The following is a 20,300-nucleotide window of genomic DNA, read 5'->3' as shown; positions in this document are numbered from 1 at the left end:
GTGTGGTATTTTGTTTCAAATTATTTTTCCTTTGCCCTTAAATTTTGTTGGAACTTTAACACCAATATTTCCATTTGAAATTAATAGATATTCTTTATATTTTATTAAGAATTGATTCTTATATATTCTACAGTGACTATATGTCCTCAATTCTGCCTCCTGTCCTGACAAAATTATCAATAGAGTCTTTCACTCAAAAATGTCCCGTGTTGGACAATAAATTATGTGGTCACCCACCCTGATTACAATTTTATTAAGAAATCATATAAGGATTTGAATCCTGTAGTTCTCTGGGAAAACAAATTTTATAAAGACTTGCAGAAATTGAAACAAGAAATAGTATATAAGCCTAAATGAATTTGAGTTTTTCCTACAGAAAAAGGTTAAAAATTAACTTAATATAGCTTTGAGGATGTATAGGATTATATATCGGTGACTGGATTTCAATAGAGGGGTGGGCAAAAGTAGGTTTAACAGTTGTGACTATCCAAAACACAGAATTAATAAATCTATTGTAATAATCATAACCTGCATGTTGTTTTCCAGACAAACAACTATAAACCTGCTTTTGCCCATCTCTGTTTATTATTATTAACTAGCTGTTCCAGACTTGTGAGTTATTGCATACAATTCCAGGAGTAAGAAAGAAAGTACAAGAATCTTAGAAAAGAGTAGAAAGAGGTGTATTAAAAGGGATTTTTCTGGTGTAAAGATTAGGAAAGTAAGGAAAATATTCCATCCATCTTTTCTCCATTAAGTCATATATACAAATATCTAGTTTATATAATTGTATCATTTTTAAGTTAGTGCTTCATTATCTGAAGTATATTAATATGTAAATATATTATACTTCATTAAAATAAATAAACAAAATGATTTTCTTAAATAAAATGCTGTGCCTTCCAGGGGAAATAGTTTTTGGTTTATTAACTCAGTATGGTTTTAGTACTATCCTTTTTCTCTTCAGCTATCCCAATTCTTCCAGTTCTTTATCCCTAACTATACATTTTCACCTGCCTCCCTCCTTTTACTTGTTCTCTAACTGTCACTTCTATTAGTAACAGGATAGAACCAATCACTCCTGAAATTTATTAAAACAAAAGGAAGATAATACTTGTACTTACAATATATTTTTGAAATAAATGAATTCCCATCACTCTTCATTAAAATACTATTCATCTCATTTTTTGCCTGCATACATGCAACGTGATATAGCAAAAAAAATTAAATAGGTAAATGAAAATTCCTTGCAGAAGATTAGATAAACAAAGCAACATTTAGCTTCTATTTTTCACTATAATAGTCAAGAATAGAGAAGTAATATGAAACATTATAATATATTTAACAGGCATAATCTGGCTTTAGAAATTGATTAATTCATTAATTTCTGAGGTTTAGAATTCTGCCAAGTCCTAGATAAATTATAAATTTGTGTTCTATTGAGAGAATCTGTGACACCATCTTATTCCTGAACTTTAGAAATGCCATTCTCCTAATATATAAAAATTGAAGTTGTTAACATATTACAGGACCATTTTTACTGGGCTCCACACAGATAAATAAAACGTTTAGTCATAGTACAGTTTAAGAACAATATGACTAACACAGTCACGATCTACTAAATCACTAAATGACATCAGAAGCCAACTCCATATGCCAACCCATATTGTCACCATCCTTGAGTATTAAAGGAGGCTGACCTTCATTTATAATGGCTCTATGGGGAAATCTATCATGGAGATGACAAATACCCACCTTACCTCACAACAGTAGTAATGAGGAGAGGGTATGTTCCACAGTCCCATCGGAGGGAATAGAAGAGTAGAGCTTGACAAACAAGGCAGTAGTTGGTCCTTTTATAAGCTAAGTGCCTAAACTTAGATTTCCTTAATACCAATGAATAGGAACTTAGAAAATGGTTTATGCAGAACTTGCCTTCTTTTTACCTAAATTTGTAACAGAACTGACCCAGAAGTGGTCACAGAGTTTACATTTTTAAGCTAAAAAGTAATTACTTGGTTTTAACAAAGCCTTGTCTTCAGCAGTTGGTGTATTGAAAGAAACATTTTCATCTTCATCTAGCTGAAGACTGCCAGAAGACAAGCGGATTCTGGCCAAAGGTGACCTCATTCCTCTACCATATAACGAGTAATAGTCTGGTTTAAGAGTTTCTGGTTCAGAATCACTGGATTCACTAGTTACGTACCTTTCTGCCACTCCCTGATCCATTAAAACTGTTGGAAACTCCTGCTCTGCCAACATATAAGTAAACAGGTCAGCTTTACAACTCAGAGCAGGACAAGGCCCTAAAGGTCTAAATTCTGATCCAAAAGGAAAATGAATATTTTTCATATCTGATTGGCTTTGGGACCGTTTAGGGGTTTGCTCTTGAATATTATGTGCAAATGCATTGTCTAAATTTGGGTTTTCTTCTAGATCTACATTAATGTTACTCCTACCACTAGTCCTGGCCATAGTTTCTTTGAGTTCATGAAAGTCTTGCTGAGAGCTCTTCATTCTGATGTTTCTTGGACTTCTTTTGGCTGCCTTCATTATAGTAAGCTCTGGACAGCTTTCTGGCTGTTCACTTTCCTCTGCCATTATTGGAGATGATCTGGGCACCTGGGGTGGTTTGTCCATGTAAAAAAAGACTTGGGGAGGCAAAATATCAACCTGCTGACCACTACAAGGAATATATGGCACATCTGTGTATGTTAGCCTCCTTGCTGAACTCACTTTGCTCCCAAGGCCAGAAAATGTGCTCATGTGGTTGTCAGCCAACTTACAGCTTCTTTGAAAGGAGGTCAGAGGACTTCTTTCCTCAAAATAGTCTCTGAGATCAGTGTCAGGATCAGGGTCTGTGTTAAAGACAGTTTCAGTATAAATAAAAGGGAAAGAGGAACTGCTTTGCAACTGATGTAACAATATGGGATCTGCCTCTGGTTTGGAACGCTCTAGCTCGGCTGCAAACATCACCTCTACTACAGAGTTTCTCCTCCTACTGTCTAACACAGGTTCAGATGCGTGCACTCCATTCACAGTTCGGTAATACCCACTGCCATATGCCAGTCTCAAATCTTCCACCTTGAGAGAAAGGACATGTTGGTAAAAGAAGGAAAAAATCATTTAGTTGGGATGGAATCAGGGGTCTAAATTAGCCTTATGTTTTATAAAGATGATTTTTCACAAAGTTATTTCAAATCATGCATTCCAGGATTGAGATATATATAAATATATATTACTAACTTGTGCCATATCCCAATTCATGTACAAAAAAAAATACACCTGACATTATCATTTCTTAATGCCATTTCAGTCCCAGCCTCCAACTTCTCTGTGTTCAGGCAGTATGGTTTAGTGGCTATATCAATGAGCCAGGGGTTTTTACTTCTGGTCCTGATTCTGCCTTTGACTTGCTGTGTAACTACTTCAGCCTCCCCCTTATTTTCTGTACAATGATGATGATGAGGGTTATGAATGGCATGAGAGGGCCATAAATTAGATGGTACCTTTCAACATTATACTTTTGTGATGGCTTTCAGATAAAAACTACTTATAACCTAAATAAAGACATGAGAGTTTGTGAGACCTATAATTTTTTAGGGAGAGTAAAAGAAAAATTAGCATTGTTTATACTGTAACATTCAAATGAAGCTATCATCTTATAGTTAGAGGAGAATAGCACTTTGGTCTTAAATTACATTATAAGTTATGCAGCAAAAGTACTTGTAAACTCCTTAACCCAGTGGTTCTCAAAGTGTGCACCCTAGAAGATTTCCAGGTGCTCCCTATGGTATTCCAGAGAAATATGTGCCTGTTGGGGACCAAAAAAACAACAGGGTTTTTGGAGTTTAGATTTTTGAGGGACAGAGGTGTGGGGAATTGGCTGTAAGCTGTCAGTCTGCCCAACCCCCCACCTCACTTTCCTGATTAGGTTGCAAAAGGCTGTTAAGGTGTGGTGCTGAATAGTTTACACTACCCCCCATGTTCTCCCGAAAGAATGGAGGCAAGTTTTTTCTTTCCTTTGTTTGGTGTAAAGTTAAGATGATATGTATGGTGGGGTTTTTCTGCACTCCACACAGTTAAGAGTAAAAAGAGAGGAATTCTTCAATGTATTGATGAGGAAATGAGAGTTTGCCTTTCAGATATATGGCCAAACATTGAAAAAATTGCTAGGACACATCAGGCTCATGTTTCTCATAAACACAAGAATGAAAAAACTTAACACACTTACGCCGGGACCTGCCAAATTTACTAAATCTTACTAAAAATGCATCTATATATATATAAAGGATAACTTTTTTTTTGTTTTTATTTTTGAACCCCTCTTTTTTACTAATTCTAAAAAGCATAATTCAAAAAATGTAACATAAAAATGTTTTTTAATGTCAGAATAAATTTAATTTTGTGGTATTTATTTTATTTAATTACCATAAAAGCATGCTTGGACTTTGTATATATATATATTTTAATATTTGACTTAATTATTATAACATATTTCTCAGTAATTTGTATATAGTATGCCTACAATTATTTGTAGGATTTTAAAAGTGCCCTGACTTTAAAAAGTTTGAGAACCACTGCCTTAACCCAATACCTTATAGCTTCCTCTAAGCCTTAACATTTTTATAGGGAAGAAAAACAGAGCTTTTATTTTTAAAAGTGCAAAGCCGTAGAAACTCATTTGGCTCTACATTTCTTCAAGATGTTAGCCCTACAGATTGCAATATAAAGATGTGTCAGATCCTTCCAGTCTGTATGGTACACACCAGTGGTACTAAATAGTCTTCTATTGGCTGGAAAGACTGAGCTGACTGACCTCCCCAGGAGACTAATCTAGCTTTTTACATACTGGCAGAATCAATTCTTGGAAGATTTTGAAATGATGCATTATACTTATCTAAAGAAAAAATGCATTTTAAGAAAACTTACTTGTTTTGAGACATCAGATAGGAGGTCTGGTGAAGACCTGCACTGTCTTTCATGGTACTGAGATGGGTAATATTTCCTGGAATTACCAAATGAATAGTGAAATGAAATGGACTTTATGTGAATACAGGATAAATATAATTCTCTAAATTCAACTTAAAGTCACCATGAGAATGACAGAAACAAAACCATGTACCTTTCAAATGGCAAGCTCTTCAACTGCCCTTTTTTCCCACATTCCAAAAGTTGCCTCTGAGTTCTTCCACTAGTATAAGAGCAAGATAAAATTTTATTAATGCTAGTTATAATCCAGTAGGCTACTAAAACTCAAAAGCCTCATTTATTGTTGAAATCAAGAGTCTGAATTAATGATATATTCTTTGACCATCACATTAATGATAATACCCCCTAATATCAGGCATAGAGCAACCCAGAACCCCCCCCCAAAAAAAGTAAAGCTTCTGGACAGGGTTATATAACAGTTAAAATTTCTGACCTTCAAAACAATTATACTTTATAGGCTTTTCCCTACTTCCAAATTAACACATGGATTCTAATGAGGTTATTTAACTTGTTTCCCTGTCCACAACACAAGAAAAACAGCTAAATAAACAGTATAAGAGGGTTACTCCAGTCAGACATACACTAGGAAAAAAAGCCTGCTGACTGCTGGAAGAAACACAAGCCAAAAACATAATCACAAGAATAATAAACCCCAAAAAGTCTGGGCCATTTATCACTGAGGTATATAGGGTCTGACTTGCCTCCCCCACACTGAGGTCATCACTACTACATCTGCATGCAGGGATAATTAACTGATAGTTATAATTACTTAAGCTGCTAAAAAGGGGCAAACTACAAATAGATTTATCTGTTTAAGAAGGTGGGAAGCAATACATTTTGGAAAAATTTCATCAAAATATGTATGTTTTAAAAATATTCTTACTGGAGCAGGCTTCCACTATTTGAAAAATCTCTTATGGGAAGCATTCAATTTGAATATTTTTGTCTTAGCAAGGAGATTTGAAAGGTTCTTCCAAAAAATTCCTAGGTTGGTGTCTTCAAGTAAAAAGATCTTATTTTGACTTTGCTTCCATTCCTCCAAGGTGTTACTAGTAGTAAGGAGCTTCTACTGCAATATTGTTCAAATGTCTTAATCTCTTGGTCCTTCTCATGCTTTATCACATTTTATTTTGCCTAACCACCACCCAGAGGATGTTGGTAAGCTTTCTTTTCCATGGTTTGCATATAAGCAAAACAATAGGTTCATTGAATACATTATCTCAAACTGCATATGTACCCTTATCCTTGGGGAGATTCTGATCTAACCTCTAAAGTAGGGTGTTCCCCTCCCCAGCCTCCTATTTTAAAAATGTTGACTTAATATGTCACACAAAGAATGAGCAGTAAAGAGTATCATTATTTAAGTAATTGAAATGAAGTCTCTATTGATTCTAGAATTCAAGCTCCTCCTACTGACTTCCATGTTATTGAAGAGTTGTGTATATAGTTTACCTATATGTAATATTAAATTACCTATAGCGGAAACTGGAACCCTTACTGCAGAGTAGGTTTTTGGGCTTTGATTTAGGCTCTTCAGAGAGTCTGAAGAAAGCATGGTATTCCACACAAGTCTTCCAGAACGCCTTGCAGGCATCTCGGCTGGCCATGGTAAACTCCAAGGTGTCCTTGCACAACACCTGTATAAACCAATTTCCATCAAGCAAAACAACCTTCATGAATATGGAGACCTTCAAATACCAACACCTTCCAAACTATTGGTCCAGGTATTCATGAAGCTTCTGGTTTTCCACTTGGCTCCCTATAGGCTTCACACCTACCGAAACCAAATGATTGGCAACCTTCCAAGAAACAGCCAGGGCCACTGCTCCAATACAGAGCTTTCTCTAAGAAGTAAATCTTAACTTTGCACACCTCCTCACCTCAAACACCTTTTTACCCCCTCTTCTCTGCCAGAAATATTTCTTATGAAGTTGTAAAGTAGGTTAAAATGAACATCACAGGGCAACTTTTCAAGGTAACAAGAAAAAAAAATGACCAACAGGAAAGGGGAGGGGAGAAGAGATTTCCTTACAGGTGGCAGGCTTCATAGAATGATTACATGTACATGAATATTTTTAATATACCAGCTAGAGATACTTCTTCCTCTCTAGGCTGCCTTGTTCTATGATGATTTGTATTGTTCATTTAGTACAATATATTCTAATATGCTCTGTGGGAGCTGAGCCTTCCAGACTTAAAAATCAATTTTTTCCCATTCCCTAGACTCACTATATACTTCCATTTTTCCATGCATGTGTGTAGCCATATTTCCAGTACCTCCACCAACCCACTTTGATGATGTCTCCCATCTTTCCTTTCCATGTTCCAATCTATGTACAACTTTGGGACACCCTATAAGCTTTATATTGGATACAGTCTCCTGATTTTCTATATAAGAATGAAGCCCAAACTACTTGATCTTCTATAGGTCAAAAAATTAGTTGATACATATTTTTCATTTACTTTATAGTCATAAAAGAACATCCTTTCTAGCACCTTTGTCTTACCCTGTACAATGCAACCTTGACCAATAGTTGCTTCTTTTTCTTAATATACACCTATCCTCCACATCCTGCTTTGGTAAATTGTAGGTGTTCAATTATTTGGCATGTAGTGAGTCTTTGATTATTCTCGCTTAAGGAAAGAAGATGAAAATACTTTATAAAATGGATTCACATCACTTTATAAATACTTTATAAAGTATAAATACTTTATAAAATTCATTCACATCAGTGAATGAATATATTCATAGTCCTAGATCTGGTCACTTCTCTGACGCATCAGATCCTTCAAAAATGGTTTCTAAGGAAACTTGTCTTTCATCCAAGCCACCCCATTTTCCTATGACTTTATTTGTTCTAAATTGTTTTCTATATGTTTTGCTTCTAGTAAAAATATGACTAAATAAAATTCTGGTTTATTTATGTAGAGGCAAAAGAGGGAGCACATCACCCTTCAGTGCCAGCTAGCTAACATCACTCACATTCAAACCATTTGCAGATATAACCAAGACATATAAAGTGAATGTAAAGCAATACATTTTATTAGAAATCTACTTACCAAGATGTTAGTATGAAGTTTGATGAGAAAATGCTTTCTCTTAAAACTCAACTTGCGGATTTTAGCCCAGTTGAAAGTATTAATCTTTGTGTTTCCCTATAGTAAAATACATGTAAGATTTCACATTGAATGTCTGCACAAGCTGGTTTGTAAGACAATGCAAGTCTGTTAGAAAATGCACTTCATGAATGAGACTACACTTGATTGAGACTACACTTGATCTATCTCTTGAACAAGCTGATCCTGTCGAAGCTAGGGCCAATGAAGGCATTCCAGGAATGACACAAGCTCATTTCACATGTTACAGAGCATCCCATGCTTCTTCTAGCACAAGGCATATCACATTGGCTTATAATAACTTGTCTTGTTGTCCATCTTCCCCCTTTTAGAATGCAAGCTCCATAGGTCAAGATCATTCTTATTTATCTCTATAGCTCTAGTCCTGGTCACAGAGTGAATGCACAGTAAATAATATATTGACAGAAGGATAAATAAACATATTGCTGCCCAACTCTGTAAATACATTCAAATCTATTGAATTGTGCAATTAAAACATTAGTTTTGTGGAATGAAAGTGATATATCAATAAATGTGTTTAAAAAATACAACAGTGAAGAACACAGGGAAGGTACTCAATATTAAATATTCTTTGACTGGGTTTGTTAGGACAAAATAGACCAGCTATATTGTTCTCAAGTATCCACAGAAGTATTCACACTGAAAGAGATCAAAAGTAACATTATGGCCTTGTTTGCCTACCCTCCTCCTCTGCTCCCTTACAGTAGGAAATACCGAAGATCAAGGGTTAGAGTTGAATGGGTAAAAATTCCCTCCAGGGTGAACTAGAATGCTTCTGATCCTTTGGCCTTTTGTCTGCAAATGTGACTCTCATGATCTAAAGCAGGGGTCCCCAAACTTTTTACACAGGGGGCCAGTTCACTGTCCCTTAGACCGTTGGAGGGCCGGACTATATAAAAATAAAACAACTATGAACAAATCGCTATGCACACTGCACATATCTTATTTTAAAGTAAAAAAACAAAACGGGAACGAATACAATATTTAGAATAAAGAACAAGTAAATTTAAATCAACAAACTGACCAGTATTTCAATGGGAACTATGGGCCTGCTTTTGGCTCATGAGATGGTCAATGTGCTCCTCTCACTGACCACCAATGAAAGACGTGCCCCTTCCGGAAGTGCGGTGGGGGCCAAATAAATGGCCTCAGGGGGCCACATGCGGCCCACGGGCTGTAGTTTGGGGACCCCTGCTCTAAAGTTTCCAACCAAATAAATGAGCAGGCAAAGATTATTTTAGCCAAATATGTATCTAACCTGTTTGTGACTTACTTCAGTGCTCTAATTTGGACTTTCAGGGCAGTGGGTATGAAGTTAGCCCTTTCTTTCTCACATGTGATTCATTCCCAAACTTGCCTAGGTATCTGCTTTCCATTTCAAAGTTTAGGCAGTTCTTCTTGAACCTTTACTTAAGTTTAAATTCATTGAAAGTTCACAGATCTGAGTAGATATAATAGACTAAAAAAATAACTTTGTCCACATTCCCTGGAGTGAGGATTAATGACAAAAAGAGCCATTCATTTGTTTCTAGCCTGAAAAACAAAGTCTTGAGTAAAGATGAGACAGTAATCAGGAATAGTTGCTGGCAGGACTGGGCACCAATTCCTTACTGGCTGACACTGAGTGCCTCCAATGAAACCAGTAACTAAATGAGAACACCACATTTTGGAAACTGAGTTTCTGATGGATTTGTCAAAGCCTAAGGTTTTAGGATGGCAAAATCCGTATTCTTATTTATAGTCTAAAACTTCAAAAGAGCCTCTTGACTTCCTCTCTTGACCATGCTGTCCTGATCTCATGTATGAGCTCCTAAGAATCAAAACCATCTATTATAGATTGCACATGGAAGCAAACCACATTGAAGGGAGAAAACTGACCCAAAACACTTCTAAGCCTCACGTCCCTTTCTGGATGGTGATAAGACTAAACAACTCGGTCATCTTCGGGACAGACACTCAGGTTTGAACAAAGATAATGCCCAAAGCTGAAGGACTTAAAAAGAAAGTATTGTTACCCGCAACACCAGTACTCCCATGTGAGCAACAGCCAGGTGGATTTGCATGCCTTCCCCATCACTGGCTGGGTAAGGTCTGATGCCATACATATCCAACTTCCTTGCTATGTCCAGTAGCAAAATGTCAGATTCAGCTGGGCTCCTGCCACTGCAAGGGAAAAGAATTTATGAGTCTAATATAATAAATGCAGCAAGAACAACAGCTTTGCACTGAGAGCTTCATGAGTTCAGTGTTTTCCTGGACCTGAAGCTTCTCTGACTGAAGGGTTGCTTTTAAGTGTCTGTCCCCAGCTGTGGTGTTAGTTCCATGCTGGTAGAAGCAGGTGCCAGTTAATGTACTCACATGTGTTTCTGATGAAAGTGCATGATCTTGCTCTTTATACAGTCTTGGTTTGGTAAGTACTGGGCTTGTGCCAGATGTTTCCTATCTGTTTCTTCATGAAAGTCTCCCAGTTCTGCTGTATAATAGAAAAGAGACACTTTTCACATTATTGTTGAGGAGTTAAGTAGTGGAGCTCCCTATACATCTCTAACCTTCCCCAAATAGTCCTTTCCTTGCATCCAATGAAGCCTGAGGCCTCCCACACCATGCTTTATGTCTATTCATGTTTTGGCCTATGGGGGGGGGTTCTGTTTTTCTCGTTCAAAATCAGAAGCAGTGAAGTCCCTGCATAATAATTCATAAATCAAATATAGGTAATGAAACCCCACGATCACAGATGAGTATTTTATTATTTTCTCCTCCTGCATATTGTTTATGGTCTTTTCTACATCTGATCAGTCCCTGTTATAAGGTAAATTGTGTTCCTGCCTCAAATTTATATATAGATTGTCCTAACCTTCAGTATCTCAGAATGCCACTGTATTTGAAGATAGGGCCTGTACAAGAGTGATTAAGTCAAAATGAGGCAGAAAGGTGCCCCAAATCCAATCTGAGTGATATCCTTATAAAAAGAGGAAATTCAGACATGCAGAGAGACACCAAGAATGCAGGTGCCCAAAGGGAAGACCAGGTGAGGACACATCATGAAAGCAACAATCTGTAACCCAAGGAAAGAGGCCTCTAAAGAAACCAAAATTTTAGTCTTGGAACTTAGCCTCCAGACTGTTAGAAACTAAATTTCTGTCCTTCAGTCAACCTACTCTGTGGAATTTTGTTATGGCAGCCCAGGTAAACCAATTCAGGCCCCTAACTACAATGCAAGCCAGTCACAACTATTCATCATTCTCTACATTAAGAATCTAGTAAAACCCCAGCTATCTGTAAGCACCAGTAGATAAATCATTCTGGAAAACAGTCTGGCTTTTTCAAACCACTTTCAGTTTATCCTTGATCACAATCTACTCTTTTCTAGATGTTCCCAGTTGTTAGAAACCTCTACTATAGCACTCTCTACAAAGGAATTTGAGATATATAAGACTATCTTCCCCTATGGCTTCAAACTGTTTTGCTTTTGAATTCTTGCATCTTCTTTATTATTTTTATGCTTTCTCCCTCTCTTTCAGATTGATATGTATCACTTTTCAGTCATTGACTTCCCCAAAAGATGTAGGTTTCCACTTGGTTCTGAATTGTAACTTCTAATCTACCATAAAATGAGAATCAAAAACTATTTTCAAATTAAAATTTACACTGTGACATTTAAAAGCAGGAATACAGTTATTCAAACGCATTAGCAGTTTATGAATTATAAGAGTAAATGACTTTCTATGGAATCCTGTGGTGCTCTCTTATTGGATAATATACATGAATATGGGGGCACCCAAATTGGGTTCTAGAAAGTTATTATTTTTTCTTTTGTCTTGGTTTTCTATTGTATTTTATACAGAAGACATATTCATTTTTAGACAGTTAAGATATATGTACATACATTTTAAAAAATCACATTATAATGAAAATCTCTATATAACAAGTTTTTTAAAGAAAAAGGAAGGCCAAATTAATGGCTTTTATTTATTTGTTGCCAAGAGTGATAACTATATAAATCTCTTTAAAATTCCATCAGGTATATATGGTTTTACTGATTAATTCTATCATATTTTAAAGAAGTTATAAATAACAATTCTTCTCAAACTCTTTGAGAAAATAAAGGAATAAATACCTGCCAACTTATTCTATGAGGTTGGTGTTACTGTGATACCAAAATCAGACAAAGCCTTCACAGGAAAAACAAACAAACAAAAAAAACACAAACAAAAAACTACATACAGATCAAATTCCCTCCTGGACAAAGAGGCTTAAAAATCCTTAACAAAACACTAATAAACTGAGTCCAGCAACATAAGTAAAAAAAAAAAAGAGAGAGAGAGAGAGAGAGATTATATATTATGAGCAAGTAGGAGTTATCCTGAGATCATAAGGTCAGTTCAACAGGTGAAGATTAATGTAACATACTATGTTAATAGAATAAAGGACAAAATTACATTATCATCTCAATAGATGCAGAAAAAACATTGAGCAAAACCCAACATCAATTTATGATAAAAATGTCGAACAAACAAAGAATAGAAGGAATTTTTTCAACCTGAAATAAGTTCATTAGTAAAAAGAAATTTGCAACTAACATTATATTTACACTAAATGGTGTGAAACAGAATGCTGTCTCTTAAGATCAGAAACAAAACAAGGATGTCTGCTTTTGCCATTTCTGTTCAGCATAGTACTGGTGCTTCTAGTCAGTGCAATCAGGCAACAAGAAGAAATATGAAAAATTTGTACTGAAAAGAAAAAAGATAAAACTCTCTTTATTTATAGTCAACATGGTCATGTGTGTAGAAAATCCTAAGGAATACACACACACACACACACACACACGCACACAAAAACCTACTAGAACAAGTATACGTGTTCAGCAAGATAGTGAGGTAGAAGATCAATACACAAAACACCATTGTATTCGCATATAATAGCAACTAAATAATACAGAAATAAAACTACAAAAAAAAAAGAAATAAAACTACAATAAAAATTTCATCTATAATAGCACATAAAGAATAAAATAGTTGGGACTAAATTTAACAAAATATGTGTAAGACCCATATACCAAAAAGTACAAAACATTGCCCAGAGAAATTATTAAAAGATCTATATAAATTGAGAGACATTGCTGGTTCATGAACTAGAAGACTTGGCATTGTGAAAAACATAATTCTGCCGAAATTGATGTACAAATCTAATTCATCCCCACCAGTATTTTGTAGAAATTGACATGGGATCTTAAAATTTACATGGAAATGCACAAGATGCAAGAATAACAAAACAATTTTGAAAAAGAACAAAGCTGGAAGATGTATATTTTTCCATATCAAAGTTTACTAGAAAGTTGCAGTAAATAAGACAATGTGGTAATAGCATAAAGACATATAAATGAATAGAACATGGTTGAAAATCCAGAAATAAGCCCTTAAATTTTTGGACAATTAATTTTTTACTAAGATGCCAAGATAATTCCATGGGAAAATAATAATTGTCTTTTCAAAAAATGATTCAAAATAGACATCCAAAAGTGGGGAAAAAAGTGAAGGCAGATTCCTATCTTACAACATGTACCATGTAAGCATGCAAAAATAATTCAAAATGGATCATAGACCTAAATTAAAGAGAGGAATCTATAAAAGTTCTGGAAGAAAAATTATGAGAAAATCTATATGACCTTAGGTAAAGAGTTCTTAGATATTACACTAAAAGCATGATCCACTAAACCATAATGAGAATGTGGGACTCCATCAAAATTAAAAACTGTTGCACTCCAAAAGACAGCATTAAGAAAAAATGTCAAGGTCTAGATTGGGGAAAAATAGCAAATTACATATCTCATAAAGGCTATATCAGAATATACTGATATAAAAATTTCTTAAAGTTCAATAAGACTGCCTGATCAGGTGGTGTCACAGTGGATAGAGCATCGGACTGGGATGCAGAAGACCGAGGTTTGAAACCTGAGGTCACTGGTTTAAGCACAGGCTCATTCGGCTTGAACATTGGCTCACCAGCTTGTGCGTGGGGTTGCTGGCTTCAGCGTGGGATCATAGACATGACACTGTGGTCTCTGGCTTGAGCCCAAGGGTCGATGGCTTGAAGCTCAAGGTTGCTGGCTTGAGCCTAAGGTCACTGGCTTGAGCAAGGGGTCACTTGCTCTGCTGTAGCCCCCTGGTCAAGGCACATATGAGAAAGCAATCAAGAACAACTAAGATGCCACAACTAAGAATTGATGCTTCTCATGTCTCTCCCTTCCTGTCTGTCTGACCCTATTTGTCCTTCTTTCTGACTCTATCTGTCTCTGTCAAAAAAAAAAAAAGTTCAGTAAGACTATAACCCATTTTAAAATGGGGAAAATATTTGAATAAGCATTCTACCAAGAAAAACAAAGGAATTGTTAATAAACAATTCCTTATTAACAATTGTTACTAAGCAAATGAAAAGGTATTTGACATCATTGGTCAATAGAAATGCTAAATATAACTATAATGATATACCTCTTCATATCTATTAGAATGGTCACAGTCAAAAAGATAACATCAAGTGTTGGTGAAGTATGGAGAAATTGAAAGGCACATGCATTTCTGATTCTTTTGTCATAATCTAAAAAATAGTTTGACAGTTTCTTAAAATGTTAAACATAAATTATTGTAAGATGAAGCAATAATTTCACTCCCAGGAATCTACCCAAGAGAAATAAAAGCATATGTCCACATGAATGTTAAAAATATTATTCTCACAGTTGTCAGAAGGAAGGGGAGAACTGAATGAAAGAAAGTGAAAGGATTAGCCAAAAATATATATATACCTAATACATAGACACAGTCAACAGTGTGGTGGCAGCCGGAGAAAGGGGGGTGGGAACTAGGTGGAGGTGGGCAAAGTGAGGGGGATGTGGACAGAAAGAAATGTTGCTAGGGGAAGAGGACACACAACAAGATGGGCAGATGGCATTTGAAATCTGTATAGTTTTGCAAACCAACATCATCCCAATAAATCTAATAAAATAAAATAATAAAAAAAGATTATTCACATTACTTAAATTGGAAAAAACCCAAATGTCCATGACCAGGTAAATAGAAATAAAATGTGAAAAATCCACAAACTGATACTTCAACAAATATCAATTTTTGAAAAAAATGTTGTGATTCGTGCTAGAACATTCATGAATTTCAAAAATATTATGCTGAGTGAAAAAAAAGCCAGATGAAAAAGGCCACATATTTTATCATTCCAATTACATGAAATGCCCCCAAAAGACAAATCTATAGAAACTGAAATTAAGCTAGTGGCTGCAGAAGGTGAGGATGAGAACAGGGAGTGACTGCAAATGGGAACAAGAGATCTCATTTAGCGTGATTCAAGTGTTGTAAACTTGGATTGTGCTAATGGTTACACAACTCTGTAAATTTACTAAAAACTGTTGAGCTGTACAACCTCTATTAACACTAAGGAAAATATTAGAACACATATGACTCCATGTTTCTCTCCATATAAGACTATGACAATCTAGGAAGAAACCTACAATATACAAATGAGTAAATATCAGTTACAGATGTACCAAATGTTATGAGCACCTTCACTGTTACCAGGCTGGTCCAACTACCATTATTCGTCTACTGCAATAGCCTCTTATCTGATCTCCGCACTTCCACTATTCTCTCATAAGGTCTATTTTCTTTTCCTTTTCATTGAATAAATTTGACAGAAAGCATTGTACAAATTTAAGATGAACAGGGTGTTACTTTGATATATTTATATATATATATATATATTACAACATGATCGACTGCATTGAAGCAATATTTCCACATTACATAATTATAGTACAGTTTGTTGTCTCTATTCATTATACTGTGTGTTATATCTCTATGGCTTATTTACTACTTCTTATAAGTTTCTCTTTTCACCATAACAGCCAACATGATATTATTAAAACCTAATTCAGATCATTTTACTCCTGTGCTTTAACTGCTTCAATAGCTTTCCATTTTAGAGTACTGTTCTAGGTTTTTAATATGCTTTTACAGCTCTCCATGACTACTTTCCCCTCTCTCAGTTCCAGGCAGGCACAAAGCCTGCTTAATATTTCTTGAATATTCCAACATGCTCCGACCTCAGGCTCATTGTGCCAGATGTTCCCTCTGCCTGGAATTTACTTCCACTGAGTTTCTACATGGCTTGCTCTCTCATCTTTTTCAAGTCTTTGCTTATCTGTCACCTTCACAGTGACTCTTATCTTCACTACTTTATTTAAAAATTCAGTACCTACCCCCAGAATTCCCCACCTCCTTTCCATACTTTATTTTCTCAAACACATTTATTACTTTCTAACATAAAAGATATATTTCCTTATTTTGGTTATCTTGGTCCATGTTACAATAGCCTGATTCTCCTACATTGCTAAAATGTAAGTTCCATGAAGGCAAGAATTTTTCTCTGTTTAATTCATTGCTATGTTCCCAGTGCCTAAAATAGGAACTGGAAATGTAGTGGGTTCTCAATAAATTTTTGTTGAATGAATGACAAAGAGTTCCTAAGGGCATTCATAAAAATGAAGATTGATTTGAAGTGCACAAATTAATTGCTTCTCAAACTTTTGAATAAGATCAAGTGAAATGCACAAATTGTGTTTGGGAAGGAGTGTCTGGCTAGAGCCAAAGGGGTGTATAAGAAAGAATTAAGCAGATGAGAAGGTCAGAATTTGGAGGTTCTTGAATGCTGAAACATAAATATTGTATGAATGAATAAATTAGTAAATAAATGAGCGATCTGGTTATGTTCTGCACACTGCTTTAGCATCCAGTGAAATAATCTGGCATAGATGGATTATCAAGAGCTGACTCCTTGAAACTTTAATTTTTTTTCTCTCGAAAAAGCAGCTATTGACAAAATATCCTTTAGAAAAACTAAAATGTTCTGTACTGTGTCTGAAATGGCCACCAGGGAATGCTCAAATTTATAATGCTGAACCAGTAACACTGGAATTGGCCTCCCTTATCACAGGCTGTCAGGAAGCTTCAATCCTCTGACTTCTGCCTTAATAGGCAGCTAATGGAGAAGGATGAGCCTTCCAACATTGTTTTTTCCATTTTCTCTACTGTGACCCCCACCAACCTAAGCACAATACTGGACATATGGTTAGTGTTCCTAGCATTAAAGGCCTTTCAAAATGATGTTTAGTTTTCTGCCACCTCTCCTAAATAGACACTACACTTGAGCTGCACCCTCTGTTTATATGACTTTTTGTCCCACTACCATTTTTTCATGCAGTTTTTCCTGCCTATTGCTACATATCCAACTCTTACATGTCCCTTTAAGGCCCAGCACAAAAGCTACATCCTCCATAAACAGTCCCTGATTACTATTACTTTCACTTCTCACTGTTTTCCTGAAATTCTGGAGCTGTCATCATTTGCCCCAATCAATAGTCACTGGTAAACACTGATTCAGACACTGTCCCTATCCAAGCACTTCATTGTGGAGTTCTCAGTGAAAACAGAAATCTCCCCATTCTTGACTTTCAGGAATGTAAGGGATAGGGATAAATAGATAAACTGGTAAAACAAACAAAAATTAATTTATGATCCTGCTGGAATGGTAAAGAATAGCCTATTTTTGGAATGTATCTGTGGAAGAGAAAGCACAACGAGCCCTAGAAGAAGAGATACTATCTCTAACTGCCTCACTCCTGTCCTTAAGAATACAGAAGCATCCTTATCTGCACAGCTTCACCCACTCCCAAGCAAACCCTCATTCTTTTACAGGATCCTTCCTGCCTTCATTTTTCAGCCTAGCCCAATTGCTTGACTGCTAGTGTATTGGGAACTCTAATAGATACCTTGGGCCTTTTTCCCTTTTAGCCTCTCTACCTGATATACTCCGTGCTTTGTTCTCTGAAATCATGATACAGAGCAACACACTGAATGTGACAATGTGCCACAGAAAGTGCATGCCAGAAATGTACCCTGGGGCAAGTAGGAAGAGTGTGGCCTGCTTGGCAAAGTCCATACCCGGATTAGTCCAAACATTTTCCTGGACAGCAAGCCACAGGCAATGGGAGGGGAAAGTTAGACCCAGATAGAAGAAAATTACTTTTAATCTACATAAACAGAGCCTCTCTGACAAAATTGTCTTTTGTCACTATTTTAAAGACTAGAAATCTTAGGCATTGAGAACCTAGAGGACTTTATCCAAGGCTACAACAGTTAGAATGTAGAAGAGACAGGAGTTGAATTCATATTTCATTGACTACAAAGACAGCCTCTTTCTTCGGAGCCTGCTGTTTCTATTTATCTTATCTAGGCTTTCTCTCCTAACATAGTGATGGGCACACTGAGGGTGCTCAGCTCTTTTGCTTAGTTCTTTGCCTGGTTGATAGACCCCAAAACCAACATTTTCTACTTACATTGTAAGATGTGAGATAACATCAACGCTGTACAGTTATCACTGCATGGAAGCCTTCCTAGAGACAAATCCTTCTTTATTTGGAGAGTAAAAAGATACCTGTAAAGAAGTTGTGGAAAATCTCTTCAGAAAGAAACAGAAACAAGAAAGAGTGTGTCCCTTCTCCCAGATCCAAAATGTTCTAAGGAAGAAATGGCACCCCAGTCAGTGAGATACTTTTTTGGGGTGGTGAGTAATACAAAGGTTTTGCTTCAGCCCCAAACCCACAATAGACCACAACTCAACTGATTCAGCACTTTGGCAGTCCTCATAGCCATTAGGAATCACTCCGGTCAAATCTTCCCGCCAACTTGAAAGAGTTGGCCTATCATCTTCTGGTGGTTTTTTACCATGTTGCAAAGCCATATATCCAGGCAAATAGAAAGGGAAATTCAGCAAGAATCAGCCTGCTCAGGAGGCTGGTAGTGCTCTGTTTACAAAATCCAATCAAGTATTCACTATCAAAACAACTTAAGGGGTTGACAGAAATGATCACCCCATTTCACAATTATGGGAAGACAAATGTTAGGTAATTTAGGCAAGGTTGTGTCACTCAAAAATAGTGAAACTATGGCCAGAACTCATGTTTGACATTGAATTTAGGCCTCCTCTTATCCAAAAATTGTGTTTAAGAAATCAAGGACTTGAGACCATGCTTCCATCCCTTTGCCTAGACCACCTACTCTGTGTCACTTTGCACAGAACCAGCATTTTTCATGGAGAAGATATAGAATTACTATATGACAAATGGAATGAAACACCCTGGCCAGTTAACTCAGTCATTTAAAAGTGTCATCCCAAGACAACAAGGTTGCAGGTTCAATCCCTCATCAGGACACATACAAGAAGCAACCAAAAAATGGACAACTGAGTAGAACAGCAAATGTTTTCTTTACCCTTCCTTTTTTCTCCCTTAATCTCTCTATCTCTATAAAAATTAAGCTCTGGCCAGATAGCTAGGTTGGTTGTAGCGTTGTCCCGGAGAGAAGAAGTTGTCATGTTTAATTCCCCAGCCAGGGGCCACACAGGAGCAGATCAATGTTCCTGTCTCTCTCTCCCTGCCTCTCTTTTTCTCTATCTTTCAAAAACAATAATGGAGTTAAACTGTCCTTGTTCCACCAATAGCTCATCAGGCATCCATGCAGTGCTAGTTGGTATCTAGGGCTTTGCCAAACAGATAGCATTTGAATCATAATTTTAAGCCAATATCAAAAGAGAATCAGCTTTTGAAAATATGTGTATAATTAAAAATTGATCATTAGATACTTTCTTCCATGGTCCAAACTTGGTTCGAATATTTTATTTTATACATAAAAGCATTTATTGAGTATCTCCTGTGTGTGTTTCCTTTTTTAAAAATATTTATTTATTTATTCATTTTAGAGAGGGGAGATAAAGAGAGAGAAAGGGGGGAGGAGCAGGAAGCATTAACTCCCATATGTGCCTTGACCAGGCAAATGCAGGGTTTCGAACTGGCAACCTCAGCATTCCAGGTTGACACTTTATCTCTGCGCCACAGCAGGTCAGGCTGTGTGTTTCCTTTTATTTAAATAAATCTATATAAACTTATGTTTAAAACCAACAAAGCCTTGAAGGCAATATGAGAAACAAAATTAATTTTAGATGATAGATGAAAATCCAAATTAGAAAAAAAAACAGGTAAATTAGCAGGTAATTATTCATTTTACAAAAATATTTGTCACTATAATTCTGCCAGTTGTAAACTCCTC

General features: G+C 36.1%; 1 protein-coding gene across 1 annotated transcript in view; it reads right to left on the bottom strand.

The window, feature by feature from the left end:
- Positions 1-1,835: 1,835 nt before the first annotated feature.
- The window catches only part of FRMD7 (FERM domain containing 7), an 84,462-nt gene continuing 65,997 nt past the window's right edge, over positions 1,836-20,300 (bottom strand). The window contains exons 7-14 of the mRNA XM_066250016.1: positions 18,533-18,630; positions 10,489-10,603; positions 10,146-10,293; positions 8,053-8,148; positions 6,466-6,629; positions 5,126-5,194; positions 4,933-5,008; positions 1,836-3,084 (exon numbers count right to left, since the gene is read on the bottom strand). Coding sequence (XP_066106113.1) covers positions 1,996-3,084; positions 4,933-5,008; positions 5,126-5,194; positions 6,466-6,629; positions 8,053-8,148; positions 10,146-10,293; positions 10,489-10,603; positions 18,533-18,630 — 1,855 coding nt within the window. The 3' untranslated portion in view covers positions 1,836-1,995. The remainder of the gene's footprint in view (positions 3,085-4,932; positions 5,009-5,125; positions 5,195-6,465; positions 6,630-8,052; positions 8,149-10,145; positions 10,294-10,488; positions 10,604-18,532; positions 18,631-20,300) is intronic.

Source organism: Saccopteryx bilineata, chromosome X, assembly GCF_036850765.1.
Source record: "Saccopteryx bilineata isolate mSacBil1 chromosome X, mSacBil1_pri_phased_curated, whole genome shotgun sequence".
NCBI classification, from domain to species: Eukaryota; Metazoa; Chordata; class Mammalia; order Chiroptera; family Emballonuridae; genus Saccopteryx; species Saccopteryx bilineata.
The sequence above is the reverse complement of the archived record's forward strand: the minus strand, read 5'-3'. Positions and strand labels throughout refer to the sequence as shown.